Genomic DNA, 24,388 nt, shown 5'->3' with positions numbered 1-24,388 from the left:
TGGCTAAAAAAGCAAGCTAATATTAGCTGGCTAGGTGATGTCTCCACGTTTTAGCCTCCTATTCGGAGGAAAATTTCCGAGCCCTTTCCTACGCAGGGTTTCTCCGCGCGGGCGGCATCTCTGCGCGGAGTTGCGGCTGTTCCGGCGGGGAAACTCACAACGGCCAAACTAATAAAATTAATCCCATTATATTTCTCTTACCTTCCGGCTTGTTTTCGGCAGCCATTTCCCCTTCACGCGCAACATCCTCCTCCTCCTCACGACCGTGGGTACCACGCGCGTGCACGGCGAGGACAGCACGAGGAGGGAGTGACGGAGCGGGCGGCGAGTCGGTCCGAGCGAGGCGAACTTACTATTGGCTGCGAGGCGGTGACTGACAGAGAGGCTCACGCACAAAACACGCACATCCCCGCTCACCTTGACACCGAGCGGTGGCGTTTTTTTCCCTGTGTGTGTGTGCATGAAGGCAATTTAAAGCAACACGGGCGTTGTTTTCTTTTGCAAAGTAAGTGTTTGTGCAGCGTCCGAACCGCGCACACGTTATAGAGGTGGCGACGACGCGGTGGAAGGGTGGTTATTATCATCCGAGGTAGTTTCCTCTGTGGTTATTACCGTGGTGGTGGTGTGGAGGAATGGTTGGCGACCGTGTTTTTCGGAGCTGTGTCGCCTCTTGACATATTGGACAACAAACACATATGTTGTTTGGTTTTTGTTGGGTTTTTTTTTTTTAATTTCACGTCATTTTTTCACTCGGTGTCTGGGGAATAACGTGCAAAAAGAGCTAAAGCCAAGAGTCAAGCGTCTCTATGCCAGTTTGCTAAATCATTTCAGATGGTTACACCATGATGCTCAAGGCTGTGTGGGATATAAAAGATATGGATCAAACAGCACCTTCGGGGGTTGGCTGCTGGTGGGAGCCCAGGTTCTCAACAGAAACAGCTATAAAAAAGGTTGGCTTGCCTGCATAAATGACGAGTTTAATTATCTGTTACAAAGGCCTATAATAATTCAATGGTGATCTTGAGAGTCGCATGTTGTCAATGATTAGAATATTCGAACTATACACCATGTCTTGTTTTTGTCAGCTGCGGAACTTGGGGGACAGTGTTCGATGTCTCAGCAGAAAATTGCAATATGAGGTGGTGCTGAAAGGACAGCTCCTCTGCAGACAGCAGAGAGCAACGTCACAGAAGGCCTGGACTCCGATTGATTGATTGATTGATTCATTCATTGATTCATTGATTCATTGATTCATTGATTCATACATTGATTTGGTTTGACTGATTCAGTTTACAGTTTTTATTAATCGCCGCAAACTTGATAAAAATATCCCTCACAGAATGTAGCTTTTTTAATAGATTGTACTGATACAGGGACAGAATTAATATATTATAAACCTCGTAAAAATGTTAGTCTATTTTTGAACAAACTAACTTGAAAAGTTATGACAAGATTTAAAAGAATTTATCAGGAAATGATGAATGGCCAACAGATGAACAGACGATACACATTTGGTTCCGGAATTCGGAAGGATTTTAACCTTTAATCGTCCAAAGATCAGAGCCAAGAGGCATTGATCAACTGTTACGTAACCTTGCGTTACTACTACCTAAATATTTACTATACTTTGGGTGTAAGTCTCAATATGTGAGGAAATGACCTGCTTGTCAAGGGATTTTAACGCCATCTGATCGGGTATTCATCCGCTACACTAGGGGGCGGTAGATCACCAACAGCGCGATCAATGAGCGACCTAAGCGGCACGAAGAAAAGATGACCGGGGAGTAAATATGGCGTCTCCCTTGGACGATGATGAGATCCGTAATGATGATTATTATTCCCTCCTAAACGTCAGAAGAGAGGTATAACTTACAGCTATGGTTTATTGGATGATAGTGTTGGTGAAGGCAGAGGGTGATTTGTAAGCAGCGGTTGCTTTACATTTCATTGTTGTTTGTATAACCACATGTAATGCTAGCTAGGTAGCTAGCTTGTGACCCTCGACATTGGTTTCTGTGGGAACTTTTCTGCAGTCCGAGACATGTCATGACAAAAGTTCGCCAGATAACAACATAACGAACTGACGTAGTGAGGTGAGGCGAAAGATGCAGTATCGGGTGTTAATTTGATTAAAAATTGCAGCCAGTTCTAACCAACAGGCAACTATTTTCCAGTTTTAATGTTAACTCTTTCTCAGTGTACTTCGCTAACTAGCCAGTGCTACAACTTTACTTCAGGTTTAGTTGATCAGATCCTTCCAGATGTCGTGTAAAAGAGAAAAGGCTGTTTGGATATGCATCTTGCGACATGGTAATCAAGGTGGCTAAAAGTGCTGCAATTTAAGTTTTTATTTTCATTCCATCATTAACTTTTCTAAAACATGAACTCTTGGTTTATTGCCTCCAGTCATACCTCATACCTGTCTAATTACAAATTACTGTTTGGAACGTTAAACCCAGCATGTAAACTAGTTAGGTTGTCTGTACATCCTCCACAGAAGAGTTGATGCATTTGTATTTCATGTACTTTAGAATTTTACTGATTTTTAATTTTCTCCAATCAAATGTTCAGGCAACGCAGGATGAGCTGAAGGTTGCTTACAGGAGATTGTGCATGCTGTATCACCCCGATAAACATCGAGACCCCGATCTAAAACGCCAAGCAGAACAGCTTTTTAACCTCGTACATGAAGCTTATGAAGGTTGGAAAACTCCCCTTTTAATCACATGAAATTATTTTTTAAAACACGATATATTGGTTTTGTCAGTACACCTGCAAGGTCTTAAGAAGCAGTTCTTATTCTCTCTAGTTCTAAGTGACCCACAGGCCCGAGCAATCTATGACATCTATGGCAAGCGAGGACTCGATGTCGATGGATGGGAGGTAAACATATTATGGACCGCAAGGGCCACTCATTTCTGATAGTGCTCCCAGATTTAGAGTACTTTTCACCCTTAAAAAAGACTCTAAAATAGCATATAATCCTGTTTCAACGTATTTTCCTGCCACCTGTGAAGCCATTTCCTTTGTATTCATGCCATATCTTCTACCTTCAGGTTGTGGAAAGAAAAAGAACCCCCGCTGAGATTCGAGATGAGTATGAGCGTCTTCAGAAAGAGCGAGAGGAGAGAAGGCTACAGCAAAGGACCAACCCAAAGGTATATTTGGGGAACCTTAATGTTAGACTCGCTGAACTGATTGGAAGGCACTGGTGCGCTCTACACATGTCAACGATGGACAGAACCTAAATGGCTGACCCTGTTGTTTGCAGGGAACTATTAGTGTGGGGATTGATGCCACAGATCTCTTTGACCGCTATGAAGAAGACTATGAAGACATGGTGGGAGGTGGCGTCCCCCATTTGGAAATCAACAAGATGCACATATCACAATCCATAGAGGTGATATTCCTCTTCATTCATCTTGACTTTTTTAAGTGTGGGTTGTACAGAGATGGACGGTAACGGCTCCTGTTCGTGTCACTGAAGGCTCCTCTCACCACAAAAGACACAGCTATTTTGTCTGGTTCCTTGTCAACGCACAATGGAAATGGAGGCGGCACCATTAATCTAGCCTTGAGAAGGGTCACGTCGGCTAATGGCTGGGGAGAGGTATAAATGCTACAGCATCTATTGATTGTGTCTCCTTCTCTGTCTCAGACTCACTTTGGCTGTCTGGTACCGCATGCAGCGACAACCTAACGTGTGAATCCATACATGTGTGAATACAGGTCGAGCTTGGCGCCGGAGACACACACGGACCTCTCTTTGGAATGAAGATATTCCGAAATCTAACGCCACGATGGTAGGTGTGGGAAGCAGAGAAAAGGCATCATTGTTCTGGGTCTGACTTTAACCTCTTTCTCTCCTGAATCAGCTTTGTGACGGCTCAGTGTGGACTCCAGTTTTCATCCCGGGGCGTACGTCCTGGGTTTACCACAGTGCTGGCCCGTCACCTAGATAAGAACACCATGGGGTATCTGCAGTGGCGCTGGGGGATCCAGTCCTCTATGAACACCAGCGTAGTCCGAGACACCAAGAGCAGCCACTTCACCTTTGCAGTGCAGGTTGGCAGCCAGCAGATCGATTTGATTTTCCTTTTTGCCAAGACATTAAAATTGCCATTTTCTGTCTTTTCTTATTTGCAGCTCGGCCTTCCTCACACTTTTGTGATGATGAGCTACCAGTATAAGTTCCAGGATGATGACCAGACAAAGATTAAGGGCTCAGTAAAGTATGTCCTCAAATAAAAGGAGGAGGGTAGAATTCTATGTTTATTTTCTGTCTTTGATTTGCAACACGTTGCTATTAGAGCAGCAAAAACAGTCACATCCACCATATTTCTGCCTATTCGTGTGAAGTGGAAGTGACTTTGCTTTTTTCCCTGGTTGCAGATCAGGTTTCTTTGGCACCGTGGTGGAGTACGGAGCTGAGAGGAAGATCAGTCGACACAGCACCCTGGGAGCTACCGTTAGTGTGGGAGTACCCCAAGGCGTCTCCCTCAAGATCAAGTAAGTGGTGGATTTGTGGAGTAGGTGCCAGGCTCTTCTGGCACGCTGCTGCCGTGGCATCACCGCCGTCATTAAGGGAGCCGTCCTCTCGGCCACTCTGATACGATAAATTCTTTACTTTGAAAACCAAATTAATGGCAGTGTAATTAAGTTCCCAGTCTTTTACTGGCTGTAAAGTACTTTTTACCATGTGAAATGCAGTTTAATGACATCCTGATGTCTTACGTTTACGCGGCAGCTTTTAAAGTATGTGTTTATTTGTTTTCATGTACAGCAAGAAGCATAAATTTGTCTCGGTGTTACAACGCAACAACATTGTTAACACACTGATCACTTTCCCATCAAATATTTTATTGGGCTGCAGTTAATAATTAAGTGTTAATATTTGATCCTGATGTTAATATTTCCTGTTTCCATAGTTACCTCACCCATAACCAAAATATCCTGAGATCGTTTGTGAGCTTTTCTCTGTAATCTGTAATGTAATTTTAACCTTTCCTGTCTATGTAATGTTATTTTGTTGCATTCTAAGACCGAAGACCTTAAAATACTCAGATCTTTCAAAGCATCAGAGGAAACAGGACGCCATTAGACACCCAGGCTGTTATTCTGTACATAATTATCTTTAAAATCGGGCACAAATCTTCTTTAGAATTCTCCCAAATGGCCTTTTAGATATCAGCAATGAAACCAACTTTATTTGCAGGCTGAACAGAGCCAGCCAGACGTATTTCTTCCCCGTTCACCTCACTGACCAGCTCCTGCCGAGCGCCATATTTTACGCTACAGTTGGACCGCTGGTCTTCTACCTCGCCATCCAGCGGCTCGTTATTCAGCCCTACATGCGAGCGCAGAAGGAAGAGTAAGACAGTTTTTGCACTCACTTGTTGTTGTAAGACCTGAGTCATAGTTGGGAGCCACATCAAGCATGTTATTGTGACTTTAGGAGGTTGTTTTATTGCTTCATTTATCTTGGAATTCAACAGAGACCTGGAGAAGCGGCGGGAGAGCGCAGCCTCAAACATTGCCAAGAAGAAGCAGGAGGCAGAAGCATCTGTGAGCATTTGACTTGCTTACGTGTTCAAATCAGCCCTACATGAGGGTTGAGCATTAAATGAAGAGATTCGGGGGTCGTCGGTGAAGGGGCTGAGATAGGAGGAGATAAGACGCTAAGTCGTAATGAAATCCCAATAATCCACACGATGTAAAAACTCACCGGTTCTCTCTTCCTTCCTCTCTGGGCCTTTTCATCTCCAAAGGTCTTGCTCATGCAGGAGTCTGTGCGCAGGATTATTGAAGCCGAGGAGGCTAGAATGGGTAAGATCAGAAGCAGTTTAGCGACAGGCTAATCTGAGAATAATGTTTTTAAAGCAGGTTGCCCAACTGTTTGTTTGCCGTGGGTTGTAGATTGAAGGCTTTGAGTCCTGTTATTTCTGAGATGGAGCATAGACCGTTTTTGTCTTCTGGATTAGTCTATTGTATATTAAAAGATCTTATTAAGTAGCTCGTGAAACTTGGAGGAATTAGAGTTTAGTGGATTTCCACCTCCTGTTTTCGGCAGTGATAAATGATTCTGTTTAATTAGTTGGGATAAGCGCAGCAGACGGGGCCCTCTTTCATCCGGGGAGTTATCTTGAGATTATTGGTCCGTGACATCTGTCACTCTAGGGTTGCTTTGGTCCTACTGTCATCACCGGTGCCCTAAAGTTGCACGTATAAAGCAGCAGTTAATAGCTGTGTGTGTGTAATTACACACGCAGCTGTTGTTCTTTACTTAATCGCCATTCCATAAAGGGGATGTTGTTTATGTAGCAATTAAAATGAATGTGCTGTCCTTTTTTTATATTAATATAGCTGTAAATAAATTCGGCATGCTGGAGTTGCTTCAGCCCAATTAAAAAAAATGATGTGGCATCTTGAAAGGCATTAAAATAACACAGTATTATGTTTGGTTTTGGTTGCTTCATACTGTTTTTTAACGCCGCCGTTTTAAACCAGGCCTCATCATCCTCAACGCCTGGTACGGCAAATTTGTGACGGACAACAGCAGAAGGCACGAGAGGGCAAAGGTCATTGATGTGACGGTGCCGCTGCAGTGTCTGGTAAAAGACTCTAAACTCATCCTCACCGAGGCCACAAAGGTAAGAAAGGCACGACGTCACCGTTCTGCCCGATGTTCCGGTCCGGCTGTCTGACGGCGGCTCCTCCTTTCAGTCAGGACTCCCAGGATTCTACGACCCCTGCGTGGGGGAGGAGAAGAGCCTGAAGGTGCTGTATCAGTTCCGTGGAGTCATGCATCAGGTGGTGTCTGGAGACACAGAACCCCTCAGGATACCAAAGCAGTGTAAGCCTGGGGTGTCACACAGCAGCGTCCTCGGGGAGAAGAATGCACCTGCCTGCATCTGTGGCGTAACTAAGTTTGGTTCTTGTTGTTTCCCAACATGCAGCTCACAGGATCGATGCAGACACATAGGAGCTCCTCCGCGACCATAAAGATGCACGCATCTCGAAGCTGTTGGACAGAAGATCCAGGAGCCACTTTTAGATACGACACATTAAACTTGTTACTCAGTTATTGTGCTTTCTCCCTTTTGTGTTTGAATCCATTTAAATATGCAGAGTTAAAAAGGTGAGACTGGATCCACGATGATTCAGTATCGATGGACACGGCTGCGGCTTGATGATCTCCTGGTGATTCTCGGTGTCTATTATGGTATGGCGTGTAATTTATGATCTGTACCGTGTTGTACACAAACTGCAGTGCCTGAAGTGATGACATGAATGCATCTCTGTGTTTTTGTCATGTAATTAAAATCAGTCGTGTTGCTAAACCACTTTGAACTCTGACCGAGGGGGGGGGGTTAGTTTCAGTTAAAGTTTGAGATTATTCTGTCGTGAACATTTACGCGTTATGAATGTGTGAATCACAGATCAATCAATGTAGTTATAACGGTTGTCTCAAGGATCTAAACGCTGTTGTTATTTAAGAACTCGGTTACTAAACGGTAGCTGTGGGCAGAAAACAGAGTTGGCTACTGATTTTCATCCCAGGAAAATGAAAATGATCTCAAAATTTAGACACTTTAGAGCATTTTTGAGGTATTTGGTCACCAAATATGCTTTTTTCATGTATGCCTAGTTTAAAATAATCCCTCGGGCTCTGCAAAGCCTCTTTGTGGGGGCATAAAAACACAGTTGAACAAATCTGATAATTGACCAGGTTGACGATGTTTAATATAAATGTGAAATATTGACGAGTAAAAGCCATACAAAGATGAGGTGGTAAAACTATAAAGCCTGAATAGCACTCAGGAGAACACGTCTGTGCCAAAGCCCAGCAGCCCCCTTCAAATTAAATTCCTGGACCCGCACCAAAATTTAATGTGTTCTTCCTTCTGTCCCTAAAACTCCCATCACGTTCTCCACTTCAATCCATCCAGCATTCTTTCTTTTTTTTTTAATAATCCCGCTAACAACCAGCAGATGGATGTAAACAACCTCGGCTCAGCGTTAATTATCCAGCATTTTGCACAGGTCACAGTGGATCCCGAGTGTTTTATAGCACTCGGGAAGGAAAAGAAGCAAAGAAACAAACAGGATTAAGGAACATATTTCTTGTTTGGGCTGAGATGAGCTCTCAGGTTACTATAAATAGAAGCAGGCGAAGGCTAATGATTGTTTTAGTGTGTGTAAATACAGAAAGCAGAGTTGAGGCCCGATTGTTCCCATTGATTTTTCACAATTCCTTCATTAAAGCCAACTAATTTTTAATCATTCATTTTCTATAAATCCCGTCTAAAGGCTTTGGTGATTGATTGTAGCCGACTCCCAGTCAAACCAGATGATCAATAACATTCAAAGTCTGGATTGTTTAAAGGCGATATGGATCCGGGGACATTTGTACGTGGTGAAATGATTGCACAGCAGCAAAAATGAGAGCAATAACTCACGTCTCGGGCACTTCGCCGCGCCTCAGGACCGCAGCGAATGTAGATTTTATGTCACCTTTTTATTCACACCAGAAGCCAATTTAGATTTGAAATATTGGAAAAGTCATATGTTAGATACACAATTCACCCGTTTTATTGCAACAATTGCGCCGTTTTTCTGACAACAGAAGCCGGCGTCACACAGGGTTGCCCCTGACCTGTAAAAATACAAACTGTAATAAAAGGATAGAATGTTTTCAAATCACTGTAGTAGTTACAGTCCTGTCCTCTGCCTCTTTATTTATGGCTGTAGTTTTTGGAAAAGCCCCTTCTGTCCTTGGTGTGAAATCTGCTGATTACTCAAAGGGGCTTTTCCAAACAGATCTGCTGTAACCTTTGTTACATTGCTGTGTGTGGTGGTTTCCAGGGCAACGGGACACCTACACATACCAACAAAACACTGTTAACCACAGCTACAAAAACAGTTCAACACGTTATCAACACTTTACAGAATTAAAGGTAATTTTACCAGCAATTCCACGTGACTCCTCCTGAACTGTAGAACAAGTGAGAGGAGATTTGAGATTCAAATATGAACTTGCTCAAGGGTGTTTGATCAATCGTGTGCAAGGATTGGGGAATTACCTTTAACAGCAGCTCTTTCAGTTTTCTCTTTACTTTCAATGCAAAGGTTGTTTCATTATGGGTTGTCTTTCATTTACAATGAAATGCAAACAATGTTCCTTCGCTAAAAGTATGCAGTGCTGAACAGACTCACTATGGCAACTGATGAGGAACCTTGATGTTTTTATCATAGTTTTTCCTTCTTACTGTGGAAGAATGCCTTCCGGACACCTCCCTTTAGAGGGCTGTCTGGGCATCCCTCCTGAAGCTGCTGCCCCCACGACCCGGATAAGCGGGTGAAAACGAAACGAAAACTGGAAATGTTGGGGATTTGGTGTTAAGGTTGTTAATTTAAACATAACTGGAGTAACCTCAAACTTGACAAACTCGAATTAGAGTGTAACTGATGTAAAGTATAAAATCAACGGATTAAAGCCAGGTTCTCGCACTAAAAAAGGTAGATTTCTCCTAAACTGTCTGGAGCTTTAACCCGGGCTTGACCCTTCTGTCCTCGCCCAGCGTCCGCGGTGACGTCATCCAGTGGAAATGCTTGGGGGGGGGGCGCTGAAATTTTGCACGGCGTACACCGGAGCTCATACGAGTTGGCGGAGTCGACTAGAGGGGTTAAAGCAGACGGCCTCGGTAGCTCCGCACCCCCGTCCCACCTCGAGTGTCTTTCCATTAAAAACGAGCGCCGCCCTTGTTAAAGCGATAAGGATACGGTCGTATTTCCGGAATACATCTGATGCCAATCGTCGGCTTTAAATCGAACAGAAAGTGAGAGTGGCGACACTGCCCCCCCTCTTTAATTTGGGTGCCCGTAACAATCACACGGGGGCTCATTTTATTCGCGCGTCCTCGTCTCCAGTCGCACTTCCGCGTTTTGTTTTCCAAAACTCCGACGCGATATTTTAGCAGCTGTCTTTTCCAGGACAAGATTCCATCGACGGGGTTTATTCGGATCCGGGGGCCTGTGGACGTGTCATTAGCCTGGGTCCGTCCTGGGCATGAAGAGGAAGGCTAAAAATATGGGAAGCACACAGAGCTCGGATTCAACTCCAAGGAAGATGGAAAAATCGGGGACAGATTTCCAGGTAAATTCATCCACATCTGGCCTGCAGACGTGACGCTCCTGATAAATCGATTACTGGGAATTTACTTGAACTGCGGCGCCGTTTGATCGCCGTTAATCGATTTACTTTTACAAACTGGCTGGTGTGACGCACCAACGTAGCAGATAAGCAACAGGAAACGACCCCCCGACAAAGATCATTCTTGGGGGGCCTAACGGAGCTAAGGTCAACCCATCGATTCCGGGGAGAGAAGCGATAGGATGGTCACGAGTTCGAATCCCGAGAGGGGTGTGCCTGTGTGGTTACCCCACCTTCCTCTTCCAGTCTGAGCCCCTCCCATCATGGTACTGATCCATCCACCCCCTCCTCCACACATGGGGGAATCTCAGATATGAAACTTTAGACTGGTACTAAAGCAGTTTTGAGGGACCCGGAACTTATTCCAGTACCTGGATGTGTGTCTGAGGTGGTTCCTGAGCTCTTCTCTTCTTTTGTTTCAGGACTTCGCCATTCCTCTGGACATCCTGGAGGAGATGTTCCTCCACCTCCCTCACACTCAGGTGGTCTGCGTTTGTCAATTAGTGTGCCGCCAGTGGAAAGAAGTGGCCGACAGCGAGTCCTTGTGGAGGGAGAGATGCCGACGGGAAGGGTACCGCCTGCGCGACGCCTCCAAAACGCCCTCCGACTGGAGACTCTTTTACATCTTGAGCAAGAAGAGAAGAAATCTGATCAAGAATCCGAGAGGGGACAGTAAGAAGCTGGAGAGCTCTTTTACATTTGTGTTATTTTCCCAGACTAAAACTAAATGACGTCCCGTCCTGGTTTCTGTAGACGAAATGAAGTTCTGGGAGATAATCGCCAACGGTGGCGACAGGTGGAGCGCCGAGGGGCTGATGTTTCCACATCCGAACGAGAAGATCCAGAAGAACTTTGTCACGTCGTATCAGTGAGTTCCGCCCAGCCTAAAGGACGCGGCGCCGCACTCTGATCAATAATCCAAAACCTTCTGGTGTCTGCAGACGGTGCCTGAAGTCTCAGCTCATAGATTTGGCTGAAGAAGGATACAGCCCGTCCCTGATGGACACCTTCCAGCCGGACATCAGGGTGTCGGACTGGTGAGTACGGCCGTGAGGCGCAGCACCTGTGGACGCTGAATGGAGACGTTCGTTTGTCTTTAGGTACGCGCCGCGCTGTGACTGTGGCAGCGAGTACGAGATCCGCGTCGAGCTGCTGGACGGGAAAAGCAACCCCATGAAGACCTTCGCCCCCAGACAGATCTACTTTGAGCAGTGGAGCGATCAGAAGTGGCATCAGGTAAGAGCCCGAGGCGGGGGGGCGCAAAGGCGACTCCGGACTGACCGGCCCGTGTCTTCCAGATAACCCACGTGTTCCAGAACTACGGCCCGGGAGCCAGATACATCCGCTTCACCCACGGAGGCAAGGACACGCAGTTCTGGGCGGGGTGGTATGGAATCCGTGTCACCGACAGCTGTGTTGAGATTTGTCCCGAGGGGGACTCGTAGATCCCTGGGATCAGATTGGTCCAGCGGGGGACACACCGATCCCTGGGATCAGATTGGTCCAGCGGGGGGGGACATGATCCCCTGCCCCCTTTCTGCCTTCTGCCTACCATTGCAAACTTGCACTAAAGCCTAGCAGCCTTATGTCCTGAGTAGTTCTGTTACATTTATAGCTGTAAAGTTGCTCTACAAACCAAACTTTGTGTGTCTCCACTCAACATGTCCGCCGAGTCACGTCATGGTCCTGCCTCGCTCTGATGCCTGTCCACCGGTACTGTAAGGTGAGAAGGATCTGGATCTGGATCGGGAATGTTGCACTTTTCCTTCAACAGCTGCACTAATCTTCATTTAGGGAAAATGTGCATGTAGGCGACCATAAAGTCAGACAGTAACATGAAGTGGTTGAATTCTGGGTTTATTCATAATACTGTGATGCAAGTTACAATCCAATAAACTCATCAACATTTGCAATGTTTATCTGTGTGGACGTGGCGTTTGTTTGTTTGTTTTGCGTCAATAAGTTAGTGTATTTACAGCTTCAAGGCCAAGAGCCGCTTCAGTCCCTCAGAAACACTCGATATTAGCGATGCAGGCACGTTTAGTCGCGCTGGATCCTTCCGCCCGTTTGTCCAACTCGGGATCACACACTGACAAATGATTGTTGCGTAATCTGGTGGCTATTTGGGATGCACGGGGAGCGTGAACGCTGCGTTTGAGAGCGCACCTCCGCACGTTTTACACCCTTCCCTCGTGATCCGGCTCAATGCCAGGTGGGAGACCTGGATTTTAAAACTGCACTCACGAGGCCCACGAGAATCCATCCGTCTTGGAATAATGGAGTAAAAGATCAGCCGCCTGCACCCAATTTGAGAGTTACGTTGGAGCACCTCAAACCATTTTACAGTTAAGCAGATAAATCGGTATTTTAATCAAACCACCACTTCGTATTGAGGAACACTTCTTCAAAATGAACTAAACATAACGCGGTCAAACGGGAACGTTTCGTCAATAACTATCATTTATTAATATCTTTCCGTGGCGCCAGTGTTTGCGTCCCGCCTGACCGCTCAATTAGCATCAGATCATCACAAACTGCGTCAAATATTAATGTTAAAATAAGGTTCAACGCCCTAAATGTGTATTCAGGTTAGCACGGATCATTTGTGACGCCTCGGTTCATGTCGGAATGTGTGTGTGCAGGAAACCTCTCCGGCAGGGTTAGCCTAGATGTGGGGGAAAGGGTGCGAGGAGACCTAGAGCAGAGCACATTTACGTCTTTTCTTAGGTTCAGGAGGCTCCAGGGCAGCCAGGATTGCCTCATCAAAGACATTCTTTAAGCCTTTCTGTGGAAATAAAATATAAATATTCAAAACAGAGCTCACATCCAGGAAACAGAGCCAAAGAAGGCAGAGCAGAAAGGAAGCAGGGCCATCAAAATTTTCCTTTATTCAATGAACGGCATACAATACTCGCGATCACATGACCGACATGTACGAGTAAAGACAAAAAAAAGGGAAAAAAAGAAAAGGCTCATGGAAAATTTTGATTCTGCAGTAGAAAATCTGTTAGTCCGTCTAAGACGGGATGTAGCGTTAATACTTTGTGGGGTGAAGGAGTTGCTGAAGAGGTCGCTAACAGAAGGAAACCCAAACAAACTCACGCGTGTCGATTTACAGTCCGACGAGCTGCTGACAGCAGGAAGTGGAGTTAAAAAGATTGGCACTCGTCAGGCAGCAGAAGGGAGAAAAGGAAACGGCCACAGAGTCGCACAATGAAAGAAAAAAAGGGGAGAAATCCGGTTCCGATGATTAAGCAGCAGACGACGTTAGAGGCAAAGCGAGACGCAGGAAGACATCAGAACAAACAGCATTTTCTCTTTCTTTGAGTTTCGGGGGGCTCTAACGCGGCTAAAATAGCCTCGTCAAATACGTTCTTCAGTCCCCGCTACAGAGTGAGGAGGAGGAGACAAAGAGAGGCACACAACACAAGCGTTAGAGGATGCGGTTAGCGGACGGCGGGGCGGCGCATGTGTCCGTGCGCATGCTTTAGCTGCCGTGAGGGACCTTACCTGCGTTAGGGCGGAGCACTCCACGTATTTTACCGCCTTGAGATCGCGAGCCAGCTTTTCCGCCGTCTCGGGTGTGATGGGCTTCTGTTTGTTCTTGGCGAGCTTCTCGACGGTGGAGGGATCGTCGCGCAGGTCGATCTGAGTGCCCACCAACAGGAAGGGGGTCTTGGGGCAGTGGTGAGTTATTTCAGGCACCCACTAGAAGAAGAGGGAAGAGGAATCCCTGAAAGGCAGCCCGCTCCTGACAGCTCGCGCTTCATTTGTGGTTACACTCCTCACAATCTGGTACAAACTTGATGAAGAATTACATAATTTGTCAGGGAAAAAAGGTCCCCAGGAATATGAATGGATGGAATGTTGCTGGAAGCCGAAGCCCGACACTCCATTGTTGTCCTAATTTGCATAGTCGTGTTGTCGTGACACACACTTATCCTGTCAGACTCCACAAACCTCCAAGTGAAACCCAAACCTCCAGATTGCTCAGCTAGCTTGCAGCAAGCTCTTCTGTGCTCACTTGCGTAACATTCATAGGTAAAAGTAAAGAGAAGGACTGTACCGCAACGCGGGCCAGCGTTCCGCTTCTCGCCATGACATATTTTTTAACGTCTACTTAAGATGCTGGAACTGTCCAGTAACCCACCGTGACCTCATCTGTGTCCAGGTGATCTGTCGCGATACTGTGGGTTCTAGTCCCCAAAAATGGAATTTCAGGTACAAACGGAGACCTTATATAGCAACACCTGCAGGGAAACATTAAAAAGTGGCTTACCTTTTCCTTAACGTTCTCAAACGATGAAGGGGAAACGACTGAGAAACAGACTAAGAACACATCTGTCTGTGGGTAGCTTAGTGGCCGTAACCGGTCGTAATCCTCCTGACCTGAAGAGAGCGCAGCACAAACATTTGCCTATTTCCATGCATTCCTTTTCCAAACAGGAATGTTATTTGTCCGAAGGGGAAATAAACATCTTACCGGCTGTATCGAAGAGGCCCAGGGTGTAGGGTTCACCCCCAATCATTACAGTTACTGCATAGTTGTCAAAAACCTGTCGTATAAGAGCAGATCGCTCGTCAGGAAAAGTGTGCAGATCATTTCACGACTGTGCAGAAAGTGACTTACTGTGGGGACATATTCAGAAGGGAACTTGTTGGTGGTGTATGAGATCAATAAGCAGGTTTTTCCCACCGCTCCATCACCCACAACAACACATTTGATAGTCTGCATCTCTGTGCTTCGAATGGTCGTTTGCTGGGAGAGAGGAGGAAGATAGTGTCATTTCAGGGTTTGAGCATCAATAACTGCGGGTCATTAAACGGGATTTCGACGTCCATCCCGCTTATTTTCAGCCGCAGCTTTGACTGCGTTTGCGGTGTTTTCTAGCACTGACGAGTTGCCTCACACGCCCCATCATCACAAGTATTTGATAGGCTAAAGTGAGCCCACTTCTGCGCTTGATCCCCTGGCTAACTTTAACAATTGGCAGGGCTTGATTAGCATAAGCTGATTAACTAACGCGGGTAAATAAACACTAGTGGAAAATAACGTTATGCCTGTGGACAATTTAGCAACTTACGCTAACGCCGCGCTAGCAATGACAAGACAATGCTAGCTAGCTTAGCAACCGGCCGGCTAATATTATCCAAAATCAATAAACTAGCTTTCTGTTGGTTTCCCTATTCTCAGCTATAGCACAAGACACGTAGGATTATAAACCCAAATTGCATTTGTAATCTAACGTAAAACGAGACCGCAAAATATCTCCGGACTACGTACCAGTATCACTTCGTATATCCGCTAATTTATGCTAGCTGTTCCCTTCGCCGGGCGTTGGCACCACCAGGCAGTAACTTGCTGCCGTCAGAGAAGCTGAAAGTTCCTGACTTTTTGTGCAGCTATCAAACTAAGCACAGTATCAACGGAAGTCGCCTTCAAAGTAAAACAAACAGAAAAATATATAAACTACATCTTGGGACGAGCAGTCTAAAATGTTCACACAAACACATCTCTATTGCATGAACGTTGCCCAGATTATTTCCCCCCCGCTGAACTCAATTATATACGCTTTGTTTACGAGCGTGCGTGTGCCCACCGTTTTATTTTGAAGGATCACTTTACGTGGTAACTGTGGCCAACTTGACAGGAGCCACCTCGCGAGGATGCTGCAGGAGTGGTGACGTCACCTCCGAACGCTCACCTTTCGTCCTCACCTGAATCTCAAGTCGTCAGGACAACTGATTTAAATGATGTAAGTAAATGATTAAAATGTTTGTAACCCTTTTATGTCTTTGTGATTGAACACGTGATTGTTCTAGAGATCGATTAACATTTAAAAAAGAAGCTGGTGCGTCTAAAACGTTAAGTAAAAAGATGACAGAGTGGCAAAGAGAAGTCTTTTTGAGTGTATTTATTTATCCAGAGTTTGTCAGGATCCGCCATAAACACTAGGGATTTGTCCTTGTAGCTCTTCATTTAGTGCCGTTTTGGAAGGTGTTATCCTCCATTCAAAGATGTGTGTCGATATCAAACAGCACAACAGTAAAATAAAGAGGATCCAACGTAGAACTGGCCACCAACTACTTTAGAGGAGGAAAAAAGGGGGGGGGGAGACATTTTGTGTGGCAAAGCTGTTCATATTTGCATTTATTCAGCCTCAATTACTGTTTCATCAATATTAGGTTTTTCATATTCTCACCATTGTGTCACCGGTGCTGACGGAGTTAGTGTGCTTGTGCTCCTCGTCGTCACTGTGGGGGGGGGACAATCCCAGATTACATCCTGATACACAGCCTCACCTACGCAGCTCTCAGAATGAGTCGGGATCTCCCCTGAGGGGTCTTCTTTCTACCTGCGTGGGAGATCCTGACTCTGACACCGGTGTGGACGTTCCTCCAAGATGTGGAGATGACACACCAGTACTGGTCCTCATCACGTTCCTCCAGAGACGTCATGGTGACGGTGAAGAAGCCCTTCTGCTTATAGTCCTCAATGAAGGCTCTGCTACTCGGTCGGTTCCTCGGCGTTTTCACCACGATGTGGCACAGTTCGTACGTCTTCCCTTTGCACCAGTACTTGGTGTGGTCCCGGTAGGTGTCAGCGTACCGGCAGGAGACGGTGAGAGATCCTCCTAACGCTGCTGTTACTTCCTCTGGAGCGGACAGACGAGCGGGGTCCGTGCCCACTGGAAGCCAGAACACACACAAGACTGGACCTGCAAGAGACAAAGATTCCCCGGTCGTGTCGTCATTCAAGTTTCTCTGATGTCTTTGTTTTTACCCAAAACGGCCGTTACCACAGAAGAAGTCCGAGATCCTCATGTTGAAAACGGAGGGATGACTGTGAGGACATGAACAAAGCGTGCAATCTTTGAGCGCTTCCTCTTTTCTTTTTTCTTTTGAAGTAGTTGTGCAAGGGTTGATTTGTATGACGCCAGCACGTCATGGGTGTGTAACTGGCCCAGGTCCGTGGGTGTGTGGGAGGTTCTGGCCACCTCCCTGATTCCTTCTTTGCTGACCCTCACTCCAATACCTTTCTGATGGTATTATCTGTCCAGGGATATTTTCCTCCCACTAATGCTTCGTATCCTCCGCAGGCTTTATTTAATCTGCCGCGATTTCCGCCATTTCAGATCGCTACAGCACGATTTATCGAATCAGTTCTGGGGTGACTGATGTTCCTGTCATCAAAGGTTCCGTCATCCCGTCTCTTTTGATGGGCTTCGGGCTTTCATTTCAATCACGCTCTCCCCTGGTGGCGCCGCTCCCTTTATCCTTTATGTTGAAAGTCTTTTTTTTCAGAAAAGGTTAACAAGTAGCGTCTCCTTAGCAACGGTTAGCCCCCAGATCGCATTAGGCCACGTTGTTGTCATAAACAAGTCGCGATTCGGTTGACGAATTCACTCTTTCTGTGCGGACTTCCCCCCGAAGAAGTCCAGCGGAGGGACATCCCGCCGGAGTTTAGGAAGTGAAAACCGCATTTATGCCTTCGGTGCTTCAAGGTCAGCCCACGCTGGAGGAATAGAACCACGATGGCAACAAACATGACAACATGCAGGAAAGGACAAAAAAGGCCGGACCAAACACACGGACCCAAACCTTTACTGAAATAAGACGTAAAAACGTCTACCGGCTCTATATTATAGGTCTTTGCTCACTTCTCTGATAGTTCTTTGGTGAATTCTTCACTGTTTGTTTAAACTGAGGGTAAATTAAACAGCCCCCCTGACATTTGTTTGACTTTTTTATGAGGCGACACCATGAAATGAAATCTAAATGACATTTTGTTTCTGGCCTCCACTAAACCCGGTTGTTTTCCGCTGACACCGGCAGATCTGTTTAAATATTGCAGAAAGCGCTAAAGATGGAGGAAAGCTGGACTGTAATGGGAGCTAAATGATGAGATAAATTCTCCATTTACCCAGTGAATGCCTTTGATTTTAAAGCAAATCCCTCTCGGTGACATATCGCAGTCCTCCTTAGCGTGACAGCAGCCGTCTGGCTTATTTATCATCGCACATCTGCAGCGTCGACACTTCTTGTTCATGGTTTTTGGGAGCAGACTTGGAATACTTTAGCCATAACCAAGCACATGGAAGGCCGTTGATATTTAAACATAGATCCACATAATGCAGGGAACCTGAAGGTGAAGAAGAACTATAAATGTGTTGCAGATAATTCTATTCGATTTTATCTTATTTTTCTCTGCGTGCTCTTGCTATTGTTGCACTGTAAATTTCCCCGTGTGGGACAATAAAGGACCTGAATCTGAGAAGCGGCTACTTTTGTCCCTTTGTGAATCAGATTGTCAGGAGGAGGCCGCCGTGAATAACTTTATAGGGAACTGAAACATGAAACAGGTAATTAATAAAAAGAGTTGAGCTAAATAAAGACGTTTTAGTCTGATGAAGAATAAACAGCCCCATATACTCCCTCTTATGTCCTGGAGGGTAAGAGAATCAATGATGCCTGTTGAGTTGATCTAATGAAGCCCAAAACTAAAATACCTCTTGTAACAGGTGGAAGAAGAAACCCTAATTGGACATATTGTTATGAACCCAGAGGATAACTACATCCTCTGGTAGAAATACTGTTGATTTCAAATGATTGCTCCCTTTTCTGGATAGAATCCCCTTTTTTAACCTCTACATGTGTGTCCCAGAGACGGATCAGAACATAGAGTGTTCTTTATTTTTATACTAAAAACTAAATAAAGCGGAAGCCTCAGAGCTGTTGAACTGATGCGAACGGCATGAAAAAGGATCTGTGCCACAGCTGAGCAGACATCTGGACGGAACCATCAACCAAAGCTCGTTCATGTCGCCGCTTCCTTTTTTGCTCAAGCACAATACTGTGAAACTCTCCGCTTGTGTAGAATAACACTGGGAATTCTGCCAGACACGGTTTCGGGGCGCTTGCGGCTGGAGGAGGGCCGGAGAACTTGTTTACTTTAACGTTTTCTCATTTTTTAATTTCACATAAGAGAGATAAGCATATTTATTAAGAGTGTTTTGGTGTTTGGGAATATTGGTCTGTCTGCCTGATAACACAGCGGGCGGCTTTATCACAGAATTCCAGGCTCCTCGTGAGGACGTGAAGCAGCGCTCAGGCTGTCATTAGCGCGCTACTTTGTGAAATGACAGATCTCTGGCTTATTGAACACGGAGAAGCTGTGGTTGAGGAGCAGACCGAAGACGTGACACACGCCTACGAGGGAAGCCGACGAGAGAGTGTTGAACATGTGTCTGACTCTGTGTCTGCTGTTATCGCTCGTCCTCTGTGATGGGCGGCGCCGCAGCGATGGCGGCCCCGGCACGGCGCTCTGCTCTGGAGTATCTACAGCAGTTAACAGCAGCCAGACCTGCTCACACCTTTGGGCTCTGGTCTTGTTTGACCCAATCCTAAAGCCTGAGTTACACAGCGACTGGTTTAAGGTGGGGCAACACATTTATTTACTCGCTCCGGCGTGTTTATCGGCTCCAAACAAAGAAAGCATCTCCACCGGCTCCACTGCCTGGGTGTGTCTCTTTTAATGCACAGATGAAACCATGTAGACAGATGATACTCGAAAACACATAAAAACTTTAAAAACCAAACATTTGAAAAAGTTTAGCCTCCAACAGCAGCGCCATATTTACACCAGGACACATCCTTTTCAGTCAGCAGAGTGGGTCTTTTTGGCAGGAGTTATTAAAACACCTACAGCATTCGCTGACAGATTGTGTCATTATCTCATATCCTACAGTAGCCAAAGACTGAACACAACCGTCACCGCTCTCAGCTACTGCTGCTCTCTGTCTGTTCTGTTCTGGCAGGTCCGCTCTGCTCTGTGGCTGGTTCCTCCACCATGGCAGACTTTCTTGATGTTCCTGATGGGACGGAGATAGAGATTTAGGAGGGGGGGGGCAATTAAAATGCTAGGAAAACACTGGGCACGCGATACCTGTGAGGTAATTTCTGTGCATTCGATGGAACAGCAGGAGACCGATGAAAAAGATGAATCCGAGGCAAGCGATGATCATTCCGCACAGCGGGAAACTGTAGCTACCTTCAGTCTGAATGATCTGGGTGGAAATAACAAGATTACACAAATGAGTCTCGAACCTTTCCCCCATTTTAGCGGGATATCAATCACACTTACGGAGCCGACTAGAACCTGCATCACCATCTCTCCCATCCCTGCGCTTGTCACCAGGACCGATGTGGCACATCCTGCACAAAAAATGCACTTTGTAAGTCCGGCGCCATTACCGCTAAACACCGATGATATGTTTCCTTGTCGCCACGACACCTTGATAATCGAGGATGTCTTCGGTGTAGGCGAGCATGCAGGGGAATATGCTGCTGAGGAACAGCCCGCATAAACATGTCCCGACGAACAAGAAGATTGTGCTGGTGTAGAAAATGAGCAGCATCAAGACGGTAACTATGGCGCCAGCCTGAAACCAAACACGCACAGAGAAGAGCGTTAATTAGGGATCGGCCCGTATTTCCCCTCTCTTGTGCGGCGTGGCGGCGCGGGCTGATTTTACCAGGTTGAACATGAGCAGTTTCACGGGTTTGAAGCGGTACGAGAGAGGAATGGACAGCAGACGTCCAGCAGTTATTGCTGCCCAAAATATACTGGCCAGGTAACCTGCTGTCTTGTGGGGCAGCGATATAGGTTCCGACACGCCGTAGGTATAAACGAAGCCCGCGTACGTTCCCTGAAAGGACAGAAAGTGGACACTTATTCATCCAGAGAGCTTCTGAGGCTCTGTGGAGGGTTTTGGGGGAATGCAGACCCTCACTCACCACAATCCCATCGGTCATGAAGAGCACCAACCCTCCGAGGATATGAATCATGAAGAAGGACACCGGCAGACCGCGCAGGTTATCGTTCCGACAGCAACTAAAGATATCTCCGTGACCTGTGACAGGGCAGGACCTCAGACTGTTGTTGCAAAGCTGCGTCGCGTTAGAGTCAGACTCCTGCATCTCATCACAGCTTCTGAGACGTTCTCACCTCCAGCCGAGTGTTCGCTCTGCTCCACATCGGGGGCCTCGGCTCCTTGGTGGTTCTCCATTGCGAGTTCATCCTTGTCCAGGAGACGAGGAGTGCCGCTGGGGCAGCATGGAATGAGCTGTTCCCGGTACATCAGGAAGAGAACGGCGACGGGGACGGGCAGCTGAGGGGGAAGGAGGAATATTCACATTATTGGCTTTGCTGTTGAAGAAAAGGGATGAATATCGCAACAAAGAAGCCGCCTGTGTCTTACATTAATAAGAGCCATGATCCAGAAGGCGTAGTGCACGTTGGAGTCCTCTTCCCCCGGCTCACCGGACGAGTGGCTGTCGTTGATGCTGTGCTGTGCGATCGGGCTGTTTCTGAGCATGCTTCTGAAATGATGGACCATCTCGGTGCTGTTGCCGGTGTGATTGCCACAGCCGGTCTCTGACAGGAAGGGATCCGCGATCAGCGGGCTCACCAAGGCTCCGAACCCGATGAAGAAGTGGAGAGCCTGCCAAAATGTCAAAAACACACAGGACTCTCTGGATCGCTGTAGAAAGAACTCACGGCTTGGCTTTTTTGCTAAACACTCATAACAAATGAAGGTTTAGAGGTTGTTTTTTTACCTGTAGGAAAACAGCAGAGTCCTTCTGATAGATGGAGACAAGTTGTATGTTGGCAATGGTGTCAATAATGCCCATGGCCAGTCCAGACACCGCCATGGCGATAGCCAGCACCAGGACATTTTTGCACAGAGGGATAATGGCAAATATCACAGAGATGATGAGAGCAGACACAAACAGGGCTGACAAAGCACTGAAGAGCCTAAAAGGGGAGAGAGACACCTGTTTAAGTTACATTTAAGTGGTCCGTTTTCTCAAATGAACACGGCAGGATGAAGAAATACTCACGTTCTTTTGAAGATGCCACCGATCGAGCTGCCAATCAACAAGCAGAACTGCTGGGAAAAAAACACCCATGTAATCTGGTTCAGGGTCGAGTTTGTCTGACACTGCAAGTCCAAAATGGTAGGTCCGAGGAAGGCGATGCAGAGCCCGAAGCTGAAGAAAACACTCCAGTAGGTCAGAGTGTGGTGGGCATTCCTTTTGAACAGAGTCAAGATGCGATCATCCACAAACATTTCGCCTGCGATAACGAGTGATGAGGGGCTGAAAGGCTGGACCCAGGGAGTGTTCTGATGTCAGGAGGTGACAGCAGCAGCTCCGTGCAGGCTTAAGGCTGCTTGTCTTAGTTTACCGAGCTCTTTTAAAGCTTCCACTTCCCTCCTCTGCGGATGGTTTAACAGAAAAGTTTGTCCTAGAGTTAATGGGTGAAGTGGCCATTCTACCAACAACAATAACATCATTTGAAAGGTGTCAATAATTGGCGACGGAGTCCAGTCTATGGTGAAATGCTGCTTTTGTGTGTCACGGCGCACAAAAGCGCTGATGGAAAATTTAGGAAACACTGACGTATCCATCGAGCAGCCTTTATCATAAAGCTTCTTCTACATACAAGCAACACGTCCCGCTTCTAAATATTCTACGGGCAATTAGACATATACCGTGCAGGATGCAATGGTTACACTTATTTATGCTGCACAAGCGGACAAGAAGCAGGAGTATGATTCAATTTTACAACACTATGGTTGGATGTTAGGTGTACTTTACAAAACGTGCCATGTATAATGAATACTGGCCCATCAGTGGCATGAATAAAATAGAGGACTGGTCCTTTAATGATTACTGAGAAGCAAATCACCACAGGTTGTGCCCAAATATGGGCTTCCTGTAATTTTCGGAAACCAGTCTGCCTCAGTCGGGTCCTCAGAGTAGATAAAAGGTTAAAGAAAGTAAAAGATGAGTGAGTAAAAAATGCGGCTTGAACGTAAATGATCTTTAAATGTATTTTGGACTCGGTCTGTATTTTTTCTACTGTTTCTGTCGAGAACCAAACTTGTGTCACTGATTTGCTAACGCGCCACACAAGGTGGAGATGGAGGTCACAAACTCAGCGAAAGAAATGTATGTTTGTACAAAAGGCATTCATTAACGCTGACTTCCCCCTCTGGAGATATAGCAATACAATAACACAAACTATGACAGCGGGTGTTAAAAATCAACAGCAAGTTCTACTTTACGGATGTGTTCCTGCCGGATCGGAACACTGCCCTTGAACGCAACAGACAAATGTGTCAGAAGGATCTGAACGTGTTCCAAAGGGAACATTCCCCCACTCTGCTTCAACACTAGATGGCGGTAGAGTACAAGATTCTTCTACAGCTCCACGTAAACTCCACCAAAGATTGATTTTCCTCCTCTCCAGCTCTCATCTTGGCTTCTCTACATGCTTTCCCCTTGTCTTTGTTTTGGTTAATGTCCAAACACATGCTGCCATGCATAACAGAAGAGTAAACCACAGGGATTCTCTGCTAATACCACCAACGCACCATGCATTTGTTTAAGGCCGACGTGCAAATGTAATAGTGCCTGAGGGAGCACAAGAGGAAGTCCTAATATGTTTGTCTCCTTGTTGGGCAGAAATAAATGATTCAGAGCGCATTAACGCGAGAATGATGGTTAAGTGAAGCAGGCAAGACACAGAAAGAATGATTTCTGTCACCTTTTCTAATTCCTCCACCTACTCCCTGTACACACGGATGGGGATGCCTCAAGTTCTCAGGGAGCGTTCAGTAAAATTCCGAATAAAGGGAAAGCCGTAATGAGACCTGACCAGGCAGCACTACATCAGCCTTCATGAATGCGGTTTCACTTCATTATTCTGCTTACAAAGCCTCCTCATATCCTGTGAAATTAATTCCAAGTTCAGTGGAGCGAGGCTTATTTAAAGACTTCAATCAGGAATTCCCACCCAGGATTTCTGAAAGCGCAGCAGCCGATCACATCTGGAGCATTTTGAAAATAATGGCTTCTGTCAGCCAATTCCCTCCGCGCACAACAGATGAGTGATGCCGTGTCTGTTGATGCTCGCTTAATTATTCTCCAGTGCTCAGAGCTGTCAGCAATGGTTATTATTGATCTTTTCATGAATTCCTAATATGAATCCACAAAATAAATAACATTCAGCGATTGGATTTATGATCAAAATAGAAATAAATACAGAATTTCACCGTAAATATCATAGTTAAATGTTGTGTGTTGATCCTGATCCCAGGATAAAAA

General features: G+C 46.1%; 6 protein-coding genes and 1 long non-coding RNA gene across 14 annotated transcripts in view; 2 read left to right on the top strand and 5 right to left on the bottom strand.

Moving 5' to 3' along the window:
* camta1a (calmodulin binding transcription activator 1a) overlaps positions 1-483 on the bottom strand; it is a 223,643-nt gene extending 223,160 nt beyond the window's left edge. Inside the window, 1 exon segment of the mRNA XM_057042122.1 lies at positions 202-483. Within this exon segment, the coding sequence (XP_056898102.1) occupies positions 202-226 (25 nt within the window). The 5' untranslated portion in view covers positions 227-483.
* Positions 484-1,702: 1,219 nt separating this feature from the next.
* dnajc11a (DnaJ (Hsp40) homolog, subfamily C, member 11a) lies at positions 1,703-7,340 on the top strand. Of its 4 annotated transcripts, none has more exons than XM_057042124.1 (16): positions 1,703-1,862; positions 2,572-2,701; positions 2,810-2,883; positions 3,057-3,158; positions 3,272-3,400; positions 3,488-3,610; positions 3,730-3,803; positions 3,876-4,065; positions 4,147-4,232; positions 4,393-4,509; positions 5,216-5,371; positions 5,496-5,565; positions 5,769-5,826; positions 6,508-6,650; positions 6,724-6,853; positions 6,957-7,340. In XM_057042124.1, exons 1-16 carry the CDS (start codon positions 1,791-1,793, stop codon positions 6,980-6,982), a joined length of 1,680 nt encoding a protein of 559 aa, XP_056898104.1. In that variant the 5' UTR covers positions 1,703-1,790; the 3' UTR covers positions 6,983-7,340. The 4 variants fall into 4 exon arrangements, 3 of the variants coding, with proteins under 3 accessions (XP_056898104.1, XP_056898105.1, XP_056898106.1); XM_057042125.1 differs by having other exon boundaries at positions 1,855-2,093; XR_008951900.1 differs by lacking the exon at positions 5,769-5,826.
* Positions 7,341-8,455: 1,115 nt separating this feature from the next.
* LOC130530698 (uncharacterized) lies at positions 8,456-9,389 on the bottom strand. Its single transcript, XR_008951901.1, has 3 exons — positions 9,084-9,389; positions 8,968-8,994; positions 8,456-8,878 (listed from the first exon to the last, which is right to left on the bottom strand). It is a non-coding gene; the product is annotated as an uncharacterized LOC130530698 (long non-coding RNA).
* Positions 9,390-9,736: 347 nt separating this feature from the next.
* Positions 9,737-12,130, top strand: LOC130530694 (F-box only protein 6-like). The gene is made up of 6 exons (XM_057042127.1): positions 9,737-10,156; positions 10,636-10,885; positions 10,967-11,081; positions 11,155-11,250; positions 11,314-11,449; positions 11,512-12,130. Exons 1-6 carry the CDS (start codon positions 10,070-10,072, stop codon positions 11,656-11,658), a joined length of 831 nt encoding a protein of 276 aa, XP_056898107.1. The 5' UTR covers positions 9,737-10,069; the 3' UTR covers positions 11,659-12,130.
* On the bottom strand, positions 12,054-15,641 carry LOC130530696 (cell division control protein 42 homolog). Of its 2 annotated transcripts, none has more exons than XM_057042133.1 (6): positions 15,498-15,641; positions 14,844-14,972; positions 14,697-14,769; positions 14,493-14,602; positions 13,724-13,921; positions 12,054-12,998 (listed from the first exon to the last, which is right to left on the bottom strand). In XM_057042133.1, exons 2-6 carry the CDS (start codon positions 14,946-14,948, stop codon positions 12,909-12,911), a joined length of 576 nt encoding a protein of 191 aa, XP_056898113.1. In that variant the 5' UTR covers positions 14,949-14,972; positions 15,498-15,641; the 3' UTR covers positions 12,054-12,908. The 2 variants fall into 2 exon arrangements, with proteins under 2 accessions (XP_056898113.1, XP_056898114.1); XM_057042134.1 differs by lacking the exon at positions 12,054-12,998 and adding an exon at positions 13,079-13,599.
* A 472-nt stretch (positions 15,642-16,113) lies between these two features.
* LOC130530695 (CMRF35-like molecule 3) lies at positions 16,114-17,369 on the bottom strand. Of its 4 annotated transcripts, none has more exons than XM_057042129.1 (4): positions 17,014-17,369; positions 16,570-16,932; positions 16,417-16,468; positions 16,114-16,297 (listed from the first exon to the last, which is right to left on the bottom strand). In XM_057042129.1, the coding sequence occupies exons 1-4, from the start codon at positions 17,036-17,038 to the stop codon at positions 16,147-16,149; spliced, it is 591 nt and encodes a 196-aa protein (XP_056898109.1). In that variant the 5' UTR covers positions 17,039-17,369; the 3' UTR covers positions 16,114-16,146. The 4 variants fall into 4 exon arrangements, with proteins under 4 accessions (XP_056898109.1, XP_056898110.1, XP_056898108.1 ...); XM_057042130.1 differs by having other exon boundaries at positions 16,635-16,932; positions 17,014-17,368; XM_057042128.1 differs by having other exon boundaries at positions 16,114-16,300; positions 17,014-17,365.
* Positions 17,370-19,727: 2,358 nt separating this feature from the next.
* mfsd4ab (major facilitator superfamily domain containing 4Ab) lies at positions 19,728-22,463 on the bottom strand. The gene is made up of 10 exons (XM_057040100.1): positions 22,118-22,463; positions 21,833-22,031; positions 21,475-21,717; positions 21,222-21,384; positions 21,011-21,126; positions 20,749-20,922; positions 20,508-20,655; positions 20,358-20,428; positions 20,160-20,280; positions 19,728-20,085 (listed from the first exon to the last, which is right to left on the bottom strand). The coding sequence occupies exons 1-10, from the start codon at positions 22,345-22,347 to the stop codon at positions 19,994-19,996; spliced, it is 1,557 nt and encodes a 518-aa protein (XP_056896080.1). The 5' UTR covers positions 22,348-22,463; the 3' UTR covers positions 19,728-19,993.
* Between the last annotated feature and the right edge of the window lie 1,925 nt (positions 22,464-24,388).

The sequence above is a fragment of the Takifugu flavidus genome, chromosome 8 (assembly GCF_003711565.1).
Source record: "Takifugu flavidus isolate HTHZ2018 chromosome 8, ASM371156v2, whole genome shotgun sequence".
In the NCBI taxonomy this organism is placed as follows: Eukaryota; Metazoa; Chordata; class Actinopteri; order Tetraodontiformes; family Tetraodontidae; genus Takifugu; species Takifugu flavidus.
Note: the sequence above shows the minus strand (reverse complement) of the source record. Positions and strands in the feature narration are given on the sequence as shown.